Genomic DNA, 14,001 nt, shown 5'->3' with positions numbered 1-14,001 from the left:
CAGAATGGAGCTAAGGACAGGCAAATTCCTAGAGAAACAATTGGTTCAGTCTGATTTCAACCTGACACTGGGAGTTGAATTCACCTTTTATCAGGACAATAATCTAAAACACAAGGCCAAATCTACACTGGAGTTGCTTACAAGGAAGATATTCAATTTTCAAAACCTAGATTAGTGTAACTTTACAGTGTCACAAGGTCATCCCCGAAGTCAAGACCCTGTGACAGCAACACGGTTGTCACTACTTACCACAGACACAAAGTCTCTCCCTATTTCTACAATTTATCTTCTTACAATGTGATTAGATAACGATCAGTTATCATCATGGCTGAACTGAGATGAATGTATAGGAGTTAAAAAATAAGAAAAAACAAGGATGGCCCGAGGGCGGGGACAGTAAGGTGAAAGCAACCTATCAGAGAGGGAGCTGTAAATCTACTCGGACAGATTGATGGCAGGTCACATTCCATGACAGGACTCTGTCTACACACACACACAGAGACAGAACACAGCACATCCACTGGACTAGCACCTCACCTTTAAATGAATGTTTTGTTTTCCAAAGATCACACAGTTAAAACAAAAACATACTCAGACCGACTTAGACTATAAAGAGGCCTCAGCATTAGTGCTTAACCTGGTGAGAAGAGAAGAAAGAGGAGAGAAAGATATTCCATTTTCCAAACCTAGACTAGTGTAGCTTTACAGGGTCATCACATCAAGATTTATGAGGTCATCCCGAGGTCAACACCTTGTGACAGCAATGTGTTTTTTACTAGCTACCAGTCACAAAGTCATAAACCTCGCCTATTTCTAAAATGTATCTTATTCAAATGTGAATGCCTAAGCCTAACCATAGAGGAATGTAAAAAAGCTAATTGTTGATATCATACATTTGTACGATATAGCCAATGTTGACTTTGTGGCTGTGGTAACTAGTGGGAACCCAGCAAGCAGCGGCTGCTATGGCAACGTAGTGAAAGGATTAAATATTTACCCATGTGGGTGGTGAAGTGTCGGTCAGTTAATCAAACTACAAAATGGAGGTGGTCAGCAGACAGCCGCAGCAAGACAAAGGGGCCAGGTGCAGGAAGAGGGAAATTGGAGTTCCTAAGAGTTGTTTACAGGTTAAGTGATAATGGGACTATACTGCTGTGGAGCACCTTTGAGCTGAGAGAGAGCTCTGACTGTGCAAGGACTACTGCACTATGTTATTCAATGCGTTTGTATGGGCTAATAGCAGTAAGGCCAAATTAACATTTTGATCAAACTATTTTTGCATATATTTTATTTCATAGGTCAATGTGTCTTAAAATTACAAATCAAACAGCAAAATGGTCCTTGGTATGACCTTAAAATAATTTCATATAGCTTAGTATAACATATATTTAAGGGGTTAAATACATGTTAAAAAAATATAATTTTCCTGATCTTTCTTATGTCTCGCACATATAGGAAAGACACTTCGGAACAAACTTCCTTTAGATTTTTTTGAGGTACTATCTTGTCCCATGTAGTGAATCTGTTATTCAATGATTTTGTATGGGCTAATAGCAGTATGTGTGTGTGTGTGTGTGTGTGTGTCTGTGTCCCCGCCCACCTGCAACCTAACGTTCCCAGAACAGGCAAAATGTTAATTTAAAAAGAAAAAAGTTCAGTTTTACTGGTCAGAAAACGTATGGCTTCGTTCCCACAACCAAAGTGGAACCCAAAACATACGTTCCCACAACTCCCAATGAACCAAATGTGCTAGCTGGGTGTTTACCTTGATTCTCTGTCTACCCTCCGCCCCCTGAATACAGCTCTCTCCTCTGTTTACTCTGCAGTCTAATGAGAATTGTCTGAATCCGGTTACCATAATAAAATCAGCAACCTACTGTTCCGGAAGGCAGGCAGCTAGCTCACTAGTCATTTGTCCAGCCACAGGTCATACATCTGAAACACTATTCCCTAACTAGTGCACTACTTTTGACCAGAGATATGGGTCCTGGTCAAAAGTAGTGCAAAAAATAGGGAATAGCGTTCCATTTGGAATGCAAACAGTGGTAGCCTTTCAACCTTCCGCTAGCATTTCCCCCGTTTCATCTAGGTCATTAGAAAAACGCATAGCAGAAATATACATAAACCACTGACCAAGGTCACAAAAAAAGATTAAATGAAATACACTACATGACCAAAAGTATGTGGACACCCGCTCATCGAACTTCTCATTCCCAAATCATGGGCTCATGCTGCTATAACAGCCTCCACTCTTCTGGGAAAGGCTTTCCACTAGATTTAGGAACATTGCTGCGGGGACTTGCTTCCATTCATCCACAAGAGCATTAGTAAGGTTGGGCACCGAGCCATTGTTGCTCCTAGATGTTTCCACTTCACAATAACATCACTTGCAGTTGACTGGGGCAGCTCTAGCAGGGATGAAATTTGACAAACTGACTTGTTGGAAAGGTGGCATCCTATTATGGTGCCACGTTGAAAGTCACTGAGCTCTTTAGTAAGGCCATTCTACTGACAATGTTTGTCACACCTGACACCTGTCAGCAACAGGTGTGGCTGAAATAGCAGAATCCACTAATTTGAAGGGGTGTCCACATACTTTTGCATATATTGTATAATATGATTATTATTGGGTAGTGATAGGATTGGGGGGAAAGTCATGCCAGTCATGCCTTTAACAGTAATTGTGTTAGTAGTCTTGCTTTGAGGAGATATCTCTAAAGTGAATGGATGTGACCAAAGTGAATGAGGGAGGAACATTTGGAGTGTGTAAACAGCAGTGAGTATGCTGCTGTGCTCTCTCAGCCGACAGGGGACATACTGTTGCATGGTGGTTACGTGGAATCATGATTGATCATCTGGAGAATGGAAAGGACAAATGTGTGTGTGTGGGTGTTCATGCACTATCTACAGAACATGTGCCCTTCAGGCATCATGCAGTGCATTCTGAAACTATTTAGACCCTTTGACGTTTTGTTACATTACAGGCTGTATTGTATTTTTTCCTCATCAATCTGCACACAATACCCCATAATGACAAGGCAAAAACAGATTAGTAGACATTTTTACAAATAAAGAATAAAAAAAACTACTGAAATATCACATTTACATAAGTATTCAGACCCTTTACTCAGTACTTTGTTGAAGCACCTTTGGCAGCGATTACAGCCTTGAGTCTTCTTGGGTATGACGCTACAAGCTTGGCGCACCTGTATTTGGGGAGTTTCTCCCATTCTTCTCTGCAGATCCTCTCAAGCTCTGTCAGGTTGGATGGGGAGCGCTGCTGCACAGCTATTTTCAGGTCTCTCCAGAGATGGTCGATCGGGTTCAAGTCCGGGCTCTGGCTGGGCCCCTCAAGGACATTCAGAGACATTCAATATTGGTTTCATCAGACCAGAGAATCTTGTTTCTCATGGACTGAGAGTCCTTTAGGTGCCTTTTGGCAAACTCCAAGTGGGCTTTCATGTGCCTTATTCTGAAGAGTGCCTTCCGTCTGGCCACTCTACCATAAAGGCCTGTTGGTGGAGTGCTGCAGAGATGGTTGTCCTTCTGGAAGGTTTCCCCATCTTCACAGAGGAACTCTGGAGGTCTGTCAGAGTGACCATCAGGTGCTTGGTCACCTCCCTGACCAAGGCCCTTTTCCCCCGATTGCTCAGTTTGGCCAGGCGACCAGCTCTAGGGAGAGTCTTGGTGGTTCGAGGCTTTTTCCATTTAAGAATGATGGAGGCCACTGTATTTTTGGGGACCTTCAATGCTGCAGAAAATGTTTTGGTACCCTTCCCCAGACCTGTGCCTCAACACATTCCTGTCTCTGAGCTTTACGGAAAATTCCTTCGACCCCACGGCTTGGTTTTTGCTCTGACATGCACTGTCAACTGTGGGACCTTATATAGACAGGTGTGTGCCTTTCCAAATCATGTCCAATCAATGGAATTCACCTGAGCTCAATTTCGAATCTCATAGCAAAGGGTCTGAATACTTATGTAAAGATATTTCTGTTCATTTTTTATAAATTTGCAAACACTTCTATAAACCTGATTTTGCTTTGTCATTATGGTGGGTAGATTGATTAAGGAATACTTTTTCAAATCAATTTTAGAAGAATGCTCTGATGTAACAAAATGTGTAAAAAGGTAAGGGGTCTGAATCATTTTCTGAATGCACTGTAAATGACAGACCATTCATTGCTTTGGCTTTACTCTCTCCCATCTTACTATATAAAGAATGGTGTATCATGTATGATGACAAATCACCCCTTATAGAGAAAGAGGATAATTCATTGTATAATATCATTTAGCCAGGCTTTGAAGATGCTGTGTGTGTATGTGTGTGTGTGTGTGTGTGTAGGCTCCTCAGAGGAGGAAGGGGAGGACCATCCTCCTCAGTGAATTTCATAAAAATAAAATAGTGAAACATTAAAAAAGGGATCCTTTTTAGATAAAAATATACTAAATACATTCACATTTCACTAAATAACTGATTAAAACGCACTGTTTTGCAATGAAGGTCTACAGTAGCTTCAACAGTACTCTGTAGGGTAGCACCACGATGTAGCCGGAGGACAGCTAGCTTCCATCCTCCTCTGGGTACATTCACTTCAATACAAAACCTAGGAGGCTCATGGTTCTCACTCCCTTCCATAGACTTACACAGTAATTATGACAACTTCCGGAGGTTGTCCTCCAACCTATCAGAGCTCTTGCAGCATGGACTGACATGTTGTCCACCCAATCAAAGGATCAGAGAATACATCTAGTACTGAAAGCACAAGCTACATCTACCTAGCACTGCAGTGCATAAAATGTGGTGAGTAGTTGACTCAAAGAGAGAGAAGGTCAATAGTTGAACAGTTTTGAACAAATAAATTTCTTCAAAATGAAGGAGAAGCAAGAGAGAGATCTAACTATATTTCATATTTTTTTCACTTACTTAGCTAGCCAATGCAGCTATCTAGTTTAGCCTACTCAAACACATGGCTGAAACAGAGAGAGGGATGCTATGTTAGCTAGCTGGCTATGGCTATCCAACACGGGAACTCTTCCAAGTCAAGGTTTGGTTTAATAAATTTTTTGCCACTGGGGCCCGCCGGTTTAACTGCTAATCTGCCTGCTGACTGTACACTGTATTGCACGATTGTAGCGGGTTTGCTAACATGTTAGTTCTAGTAGCTATGTTGACTTGACATTAGCTAATATGGTGTCAACGAAGTAGGCTGTGCCTTAGGTTTTTTGGCCTGGTCACACAGCTGATGTGTTGTGCACTGAAGTCCACAAGCGAAGGGAAATGGTAAGAGGAGGAGAGTGTGTAGATGCGAGATGGAATTATTGAACGATGAAAGGGACCACGCTGCTTGTGTGTGGCTGATATAAAAGTTAACTGTGTTTGCGTGTGATGAGGGGTGTATTCATTCTGCCAATTCTGTTGAAAAATGTTTCTTAAACGGAAGCAAACGGAACAGAGATAAACATACTTGAACTCTTGTTTGCAACTGTTAGACTAATGATGACATCCTACAGTATATCAGCTAGGTGCAGGCAAGATTGACACATTCAATACTGCCTTACACAATGTCTCCTTAGTTACAAAAATGTATCTCGACATGTGCATCTGTTGTAAACTTTCCTTCATAGGCTAGGTTGCAGCAACCTCATGATGGGTGTAGGGAAAATTTGAGTAACATGTAGTAGCCTAAACCTATCAATGTTACATTGAGCTGGGTGTATGGAATATGAATGAGAGTCATCCAATTTGCTGTAATAGAAATAAGGCCATGCTCATGAAAAAAAATGGCACAGACCACTGTTGTGTAATACTGTGTCTCTCTATATATATTCTCTGGGAAGTGCTAAATATCCTATAGGAAGGCTTTGTGAGTAGGAAGGAGTAGAGTATTTCTATCACAGATTATTTAACATGCCAGATTGAGTCTCAGTGGTGTAGCTGAGAAAAGCAGGGTTGTGTGTGAGTGAGGATGCAGTTTGCAGAGAGTGGGTGGATGGGTAGAGGCAGTGAAATGTACATGCACACTGATCGAGAGTGTGGTGAGGTACTGTGTACGTGGGTTTGAGGAAACAATCAGTGCAACACGCACACACACACACAAGAGATGTATTAGGTAAGAGTTTGTGATCTGTAGTGTACGTGGGTAGTAGGAAAACACATAAAAAATCACAGGAGTACACATACCCACATTCACAGGGACACAGTGATTTGAACTCTACTACCCATATCAGTGAGTGGGATTGTGGTATTCCGCACACATGGAACAGAGAGAGAAGAGAAAACAGTCCCACTACACCAAGAGGGAATTCCACTTGATGTAATTAGGCCAAACAAGGGCTTGTGCACATAGCAAAGTGTGCCACTGTCGCTTTCAGCCTCTGCCAGGTAGGGCAGAGTCCATACAGACCAACAAGATTGACCAATTTGACTACAGATTCTGACGTTTATCCACGTTTATCCAAACGGCAAGTTTCGAAGTTGCTCCAAAGTTAAATGTCTAATTATTTTTGACACCCTGCTCCTCCAGCGCAGCGTCGTTCCATTTCTCCAAACCAAATGTCGACGTGTTTTTAAGTTAAGGATTAAGGTGTGGGATAGGGTTAAAACAGTATGTTACGAAATTCATTCTGAATGGTCAAGGGCTAAGGTTTGGGATTGGGTTAAAACAAAAAAATGTGTGGGATTGAACACGAGACCTTCAGATCCAGCCATGACCTTTGGATCCATTCGTAATGCATTCGGATCCAGTCATGACCTTTGGATCCATTCGTAATGAATTCGGATCCAGTCATGGGATTACGGCCATCTGCCACCCCCGTCCACAACGCCCAAGCAAACCCAAGCCTACTTGATGGTAATAGTACTCACTGTTGCCCCTAGTGGCTGGCACACACACACACACACACACCTGGAAGGCAAACGGTCACCTGAGTGTTGCAACAGAGTGCTTGTCATGCACAAGCACCAGACATAAATATTGCCTGTTTACCAAGAGGTTGTGTGTGTGTGTGTGTGTGTGTGTGTGTGTGTAGAATTGGGAGCTCATCTGTAACTAACAAATCAGATGTTTTGGCAGGGCAGCTACTGTGTCTTCCTCGGATGAGATGCTCTTGCTTCACTGGTGGCCTAAATCACAGCCAAATTAATTTACTGAGAATGTCATACTGCGATACAACTGCACATCTCGTGAGCTGTTTTGCAGAAAGAGAGAGAAATGGCAAGGCAAGCAGTAGAAAAGCTAGTAAATGCTTCATATTTGACTGAGGCTGTGGCTGTGTGTCAGGTTTTGGGTGTCAGTGTGTCTGGTTTGTTCAGTGGTGTCCACCTTGTTAGACCCGTTCAATCCTAACCCTCTATTCAACACAGGTTAAGGAAAACCTATCTGCACATATCAGATATTACTAGCTGGGCTGTATTTCATTCCAAAATGTTGTCCCCTCCCTTCTGCCCTTTGCTCACCCCCCTTCCCCCGAACTGATACAACTGGAAAGGTGAAAGCAAGATGGTGGAAAGTAGGTGTAGAAGCGAATGCGTACAGCTGTTCAGTCATCTCACATCCAAAAAGGGCAGAAAGGAGGAAAGATATTTTTTGGAATTAAATAATGACCTTTAGAGGTGCAACCTAGTATGTGTATTAGTATGCAACCTGTTGTAATATAATATGCGGATCTATGTTTATTTGTGTTCATATTTTTGTGAATCATTCACAATTTTTGCTATATCATACTGGCCGCCATTAAGTCTTTTTTTGACATGTATAGGAACAAGTTCACAACCTCACCTAACATCCTGGTATGTGATAAGGAAATGTGTGCTTACTCCAAGACATGCTCATAGCCTTTCAAATCATTGACTAACCAGAGGCTTGTTAAACTAAACAGCCTGCTACACTAAACCTGTGTGCATCCCAAATGGCACCATATAAAACGGCCAAGTTCTATTCACAACGGTATTCAGTTGGTAAGAGACAGACATTCCGTAAATACTAGGAATAGATTGTCCACCATTATGCGCTATCCAGACAGAAAAGAGAAATAGGCAAAATAAAATTTCGATTTAGAGCAATAAAGAAATTGAATAAATTAACTGAGCAAACTAGAAACCTTTCAATATATAAATTTAAACATTATTTTAAAACTATTTAAATATAATACATAGAAATGTTGTGGGACTATAGTAGATGAAGAGTCAATATTTTTTAGATTGAGTATTTATTGGGTCACTATGTTAGTATATTATGTATGTTTGTAATAGTGCGTTATATGTGAACGTGTGTTTGTATTATAAATTTTATTTTAATGTTTAAGGACTCTTGGAAGATTAGTCCAAATGGGGACTAAAAGAGATCCAAATAAAATCAAATCGAATTCCCTACATAAAATCAAAAATCAAATCAAATCAAATGTATTTGTCACATACACATGGCTAGCTAGGTTTCACCAGAGACCTGCTCTGGTCAAAAATTGCGCAATATGTAGGGAATCGGGTGCCATTTGAGATGAAGGCCTGGTAACTCAGGCATTTTACTCATGCTGATCCAGTAATTCCCAACAACAGTAGCTCAACCATGAGCAACACCATACAGACTCAGATATCAACTATACACACTGCATATTTTATTGCCAGTTTTGAGTACAATACAAAAATATTGGTTAGGCCCTGTTGATACATTATAAGCATTTCATTCATTTCAAAATATAGTAATAAAATAGAGCATAATATTGTACCGTTTTACAAAAGCTTTGAATCTTCATTCCTGCATGCATGTGCGTTTAAAAGTTTTAAAAAATTGCAAAGCAGATACTCATTTGCAGGACAAGCTATACCAATCTAATCTAATGTCCATTTGTATTATATTGTCTACTAAGTGCTCTGCTAAATGTATCAAACTCCTTGTAAAACACCCAGAGGAATCTGATTAGGGTTGGAAAATGTTGATAACCTGGGAATTTTGGAAAAGTTTTCCATAAATCCTGGTTGGAATATTCCCGGAATCAGGAGGTATCTGAAATATTCCAACCTGGAGATCTGTTAAAAAAAAAAAAAAGCTGAATTCTTCAACCCTAATTCCTTTGCACACTGCGGAGTAATCTGATACAGTATTCCATGAGATTCCCTTCATTCTCCATCACTATCTCTCACCTATCCTAGATTCCCAGTTCCACTGCAGATCCTTTCAAGAGGAGCACTTCTGAAAAAGGTTCACATGGATGCTCCACATGTATGGCTACACACATACAGTAAGGTTCCTGGCAGGGTATGCATTTGAACCTGCGTTGATTGTAAAGGTCTGCATACACATCCAACTCACTAGCAGTGCAAGAAGCAGAGGTGCCAGACTGCCAGGTAGGCCTACTGTAGCTAATTGCTACTCAAATGAATGCCACATATTATGGTGATGTTTAGTACTCTGTATTTAGTTTAGCATTTACGTTTAATATTATCACATTTAAAAGAGCTAGATATGTTTCATTAATATGTATGAAGACTGAATAAGAGCATTGCATAACTTGTGTATAGATAACAGTAGAATGGTATAAATATTTCAGTTCAAGTCTGCTTTGTACAGGTAGGGCAGGCATGCGGGTTTCCTTCAATTTTTTCATTAAAATTCAGTTTGTCAACATTCATGATGACAGACTAAGACAGCCCTCTGAAACCTTCCCTGACGGAGAAAACAGATACAGATTGTGCAACATTCTGAGACAAAGACAGTCAAACTAAAACTAAAACACACACTCTCCCTCATTCTGAACAAAAGCTAACAGTTCAACTTTAATCAAATGTAAACAAAAAAAAAAAAACATCAAACTATTTGTGGGTTATAACCTAATTTTGCTGTCGTAACAAAAATATCTGTGCTGTGTGATAGGACACTAATAGATATAATGTGATTTGGTTTCCGTTGCCCTAGCAACCCTCGGGTCTGTAAAACAAACATGTGCGGGAGGGAAAAGTACAAAAGTGAATGAGAGAAGAGAGGGGGATGCAAGAGAGAGGAAAGAGAGAAAAGGTTGACTGGGTCATTGCGTCGTTTTAAGAGTCTGCTCAAAAAAGGATATTCTCCCATAACAGGAGCTATTTCCATGATATAATCTGGGCCCTGCTGAACATGATGTATTATAAAGAAAGTAAACTTAGCATCTAAAGTACTCTGTGGTCCAAGAAAACGTCAGGGGCCAAGATAGAAGTTAAACTGTGCGAAGGGATCATTATGACAGTGTTCAAATATAGCATAGCACCTTTAGGAAAGAAAAGCACATTGTTCAAACATACCTACAGTTCAGTACAAATACAATATACTTAAACAGTCAAAAGTAGGTACATCATGTATACCAGCACTGACTGATTTTCTGTATGGTCAGTATCACAAATGGACTGTTTTGTATTAACACTGGAACAAAACATGTCAAATGGATTAATTTGAATTGACACATGATAGAACAGGGGTGTAGTCATTACGCTGATTCTGTTGCAAAACATTACGTCCGTTTACGCCAAATAACGAAAACGAGAGTTCCTACTTGACAATTTCAGGTAGGTTTGCTTCTTTTTGGTTGTTGAACACGGTAAAGGGTTTCCGTTGCAAGATGTAATGAATACACCTCAGACGTTGTGTTTTGGGATGTGAGCCCATCCTGCATCTAAAATTGAAGCCAGCCTAGAGACTTATGAACACAGTGCTAAAATTGATACGGGTACTGTATGCAAAAGGCATTACGTACAGGTAAAAAATAAAGCTTACAATTACACAAAAATAGAAAAAAGCATAACGCTATTTGTGCAGTTTAAAAGCAGTTTAAAAGTATTCACATCTCTGTTATACACCCGTCTTTAAAGGGGTAGTGAACCATGATATTTTTGGGGAGTGTATGATCATACGCAGTCATTTTCTAAGACATCAAATCCCTCCAAATAGAGGAAATAAAAATACACATCCTCATCCTCTCCTAAAGTGCTTGGTGGCCATTGTTGTAGCTACTGTAGTACTGTGAAAAGGAGAGGGAGTGGAGCACTCTACTCTGTGGATGGATGGAAGTGTTGCCAGCCTGGGTGAATTGGCTTGATCGTGTGGGTTGCAGAGTGGAGAACAGCTTGAGTCAAGAGGAACAGGTGGAAAGAGCCGAGGCTACCCGCCCACACAGTGACACATCCAGCACAGACACACATTCACACACTAAAGGCGTCAGCGTGCTTCGGTTCGACTGGCGCCTAGCCGAACGAGTGTTCTCGCATACTCCGTTAAAAAGACATTCGCTTGAAAAATTAGAAAAAAAACAGCAACATTACTGTGTGTCGATTTGAAACGCCGTAGCCAGTATACACTTCCGCAAAATAGTAAGAACTAATTCAAGATAACCCAAGAACTCTGTCATTCATTTTGACGTTTTTTTTTTTGCAGAGATCTTAGTCGCACAATTTTACATCTAACTAAGATGCTTGGTGCAGTATTTCTCAATGAAAGAATTTGCATGAAAACGAGTCGCCTCGTTGAATGACAACAAAGACTTTATTGAAGAATCCCTATTGCTGACCAATCACCGACGAAGAGGCGTAGACTTTGGCTCCGAACTTCAGCCTGCATCCAGAAAAGAAATGCGTGTGCCCGAACAGCCGAAAAAGCCCAAAACTAACAAAAATGTCACAAAATGTCGTCATAATATATGCAAAAACTTCTCCGAACTGTTTCGGCTGGGAAGCATGCGGATGCCTTAACACACACACACAGACACACAATGGATTGAGGATGAAGAGGAATCAACTTATATGATTCTTCTATGTGGGTGGAGGTCCGTCGTAGCGTAGCATGATGTTGAAGGAGCGGGCAAAGTTGTTGGACAGAGAGCAGCTGGAGCCTTCGTCCATCCAGGGCAGGAAGAAGGCGAAGAGGAGTAAGGCCAACAGCAGGAGCCAGAGGGGCAGGGCCACCCGACACACACGGTACAGCAGGCCTGGAGTCTTCCCCTACAGGGAGACAATATAGAGATGTTAACACATACACTGTGTGTATATATCCATTTAAACAAACACTCACAGACATCAATAGTTGTGAGTATGGTAATTGAACCCATCAAATCCCATTCTCATACTTTCTCTCAAATGCACATACTGTTGTACATTCCTTGTCTATACCATTAAGCGCACAAGTAAATAACCAGTGATTGAGGATAAACCGTAAACCCTTTTAGAGGGGCCATGTAATTATATGGGAAACAGAAATGCCTCAAATTCAACCCCAAATGACATCAAAACTAATACAAAATTAGGTGTTTCACTCTCAGAGTATTTCTGTCTCCCATCCAACTGAATGTTAATCCAATGCACCAGACTCCCTGTACATCTGCCTCTCATCTCAACGTGGAGGAACATTCTGTGATGCTGAAATGTAAATAAATGCTTCTCATACTTGCTAGGTAATGACGCCACATTTGACTGGTTCATAATGAAACAGCGTGCCAATGTCTAAAAAGGGGTAAATCTGGGATTCCAACAACAACAAAACGACTGCTCAGCTACATTTTGTTGGTAGTCGGCTAGGCTTGAGAAATGTCACCACTCAAATTCATAGACAGAATTATGGACTGACAATCCATTATAGTACAATTCTAGTTTTATGTACAAGTTTGATGTACATTTCCCAGATATCCCAGGGAGTGTTAAACTAAGTCACTTTTAAGATGACTCATACAGTAGGGTCAGTGTTCGCTCGCTAAGTAAACAAACAGTAAAGGCTCACAGCCCTTTCAATATAATCAGGGTTGTGATGGCACACACAGAGCATTAACACACACCACAGAGCAGAGTGCTCTTCCAAGTGAAGAGAGTAAATCCTCGCCCACTCTGTCCTCTCTGCACTCCACCTTCATGCTCACTCACTCAGTTCCATCAACCCCCTCTCCCTCCTTCTCTCAAACTACTTTCCAGAGCACCTAGGATGGAGAGAGGAGGAAGACGAGGAAGGGCAAGAGAAAGCCTCTCAACAGGCCTGCACCTTTCCTCGTTCTACATCTATATCCAAACTCCCATCCCCTCTAAGAATATTCAAAGATAAATACACAACGCAGAGGTCAAGAGGGAATAAACTATCAATGGAAATAGTTGTTTTTCTGTAACGGGGAACTGAAGATTAACGGGTCAGGGACACAGGAGGGGTTTCAGTCCAGGACTCATAGCTAAATGTGGCAAGTTCTCATTGGTCCAAATTATCTATACATTGTGCCTGAAACGGGATACTTGGCATTTGGCTATTGGCCCAATTATATTGGTCAACCACAGGCTAGGCTTGGGTATAAACTGCATCATGGCTCTTTATTCAGGTGAAGAAAACACTGCAGACAGGGAAGAATCTACCATCTACTTCCCAGCATAAAAACGATGATTTGTCCTCTTTGAATAAATATATTTTCTCCCCACGATTTCCTTTGGGGTCTGTGTTATTGAAGAACAACAACTACTAACACCTCAGTCCCAGATACTCAAACTAAACAGTCCCAATAGCAATCCATTTGACAGACAGGTGTTAAGCGCCCTTAAAGAGATCAATCAATCAATCATTGTATACAAGCGCTAAGCTAGTCAAGCACCGTTAAACTCAACCCCCTGCCTGACAGACCTATAGATAGCTATGTTCAGAGTGAAAATTGCTCAGAGCTGTTCTAATGGGAATAGGGGTGATGAAGAGGATTATTTTATCATTTTTATGCACTTCAATTATAAATGAGACTGGTGATTAATTTTGGGGTAATTCATTATCTGGTGTAAGTGAGGATTGTGTGTAGCCAGTGAAGGAGATTGCTGTTGGCCAGGGGGTTTGAGTTTGTTGGGCAGTGGAGAGGTATAATGCAGGCCAGGTGGTGTGTGAACTCTGAGTTTAGTAAATTGGAGGGGTCCTCTGCAATCTCTCATGCCATCCTCTGCATGTTTGTGTTAAAGTTGACCAGGAAGTTGTTGTTGGGTTTGCCTTTTTCAGTAGATAGGAAGGTTGTAGGCCAGGGGGCGCGA

The 14,001-nt window shown here is 41.1% G+C and overlaps 1 protein-coding gene across 1 annotated transcript in view; it reads right to left on the bottom strand.

Moving 5' to 3' along the window:
* Positions 1 to 8,593: 8,593 nt before the first annotated feature.
* LOC139375016 (nesprin-3-like) overlaps positions 8,594 to 14,001 on the bottom strand; it is a 51,554-nt gene continuing 46,146 nt past the window's right edge. Inside the window, exon 19 of the mRNA XM_071116377.1 lies at positions 8,594 to 11,964. Coding sequence (XP_070972478.1) covers positions 11,776 to 11,964 — 189 coding nt within the window. The 3' untranslated portion in view covers positions 8,594 to 11,775. The remainder of the gene's footprint in view (positions 11,965 to 14,001) is intronic.

The sequence above is a fragment of the Oncorhynchus clarkii genome, chromosome 19 (assembly GCF_045791955.1).
Source record: "Oncorhynchus clarkii lewisi isolate Uvic-CL-2024 chromosome 19, UVic_Ocla_1.0, whole genome shotgun sequence".
NCBI lineage: Eukaryota > Metazoa > Chordata > Actinopteri > Salmoniformes > Salmonidae > Oncorhynchus > Oncorhynchus clarkii.
Note: the sequence above shows the minus strand (reverse complement) of the source record. Positions and strands in the feature narration are given on the sequence as shown.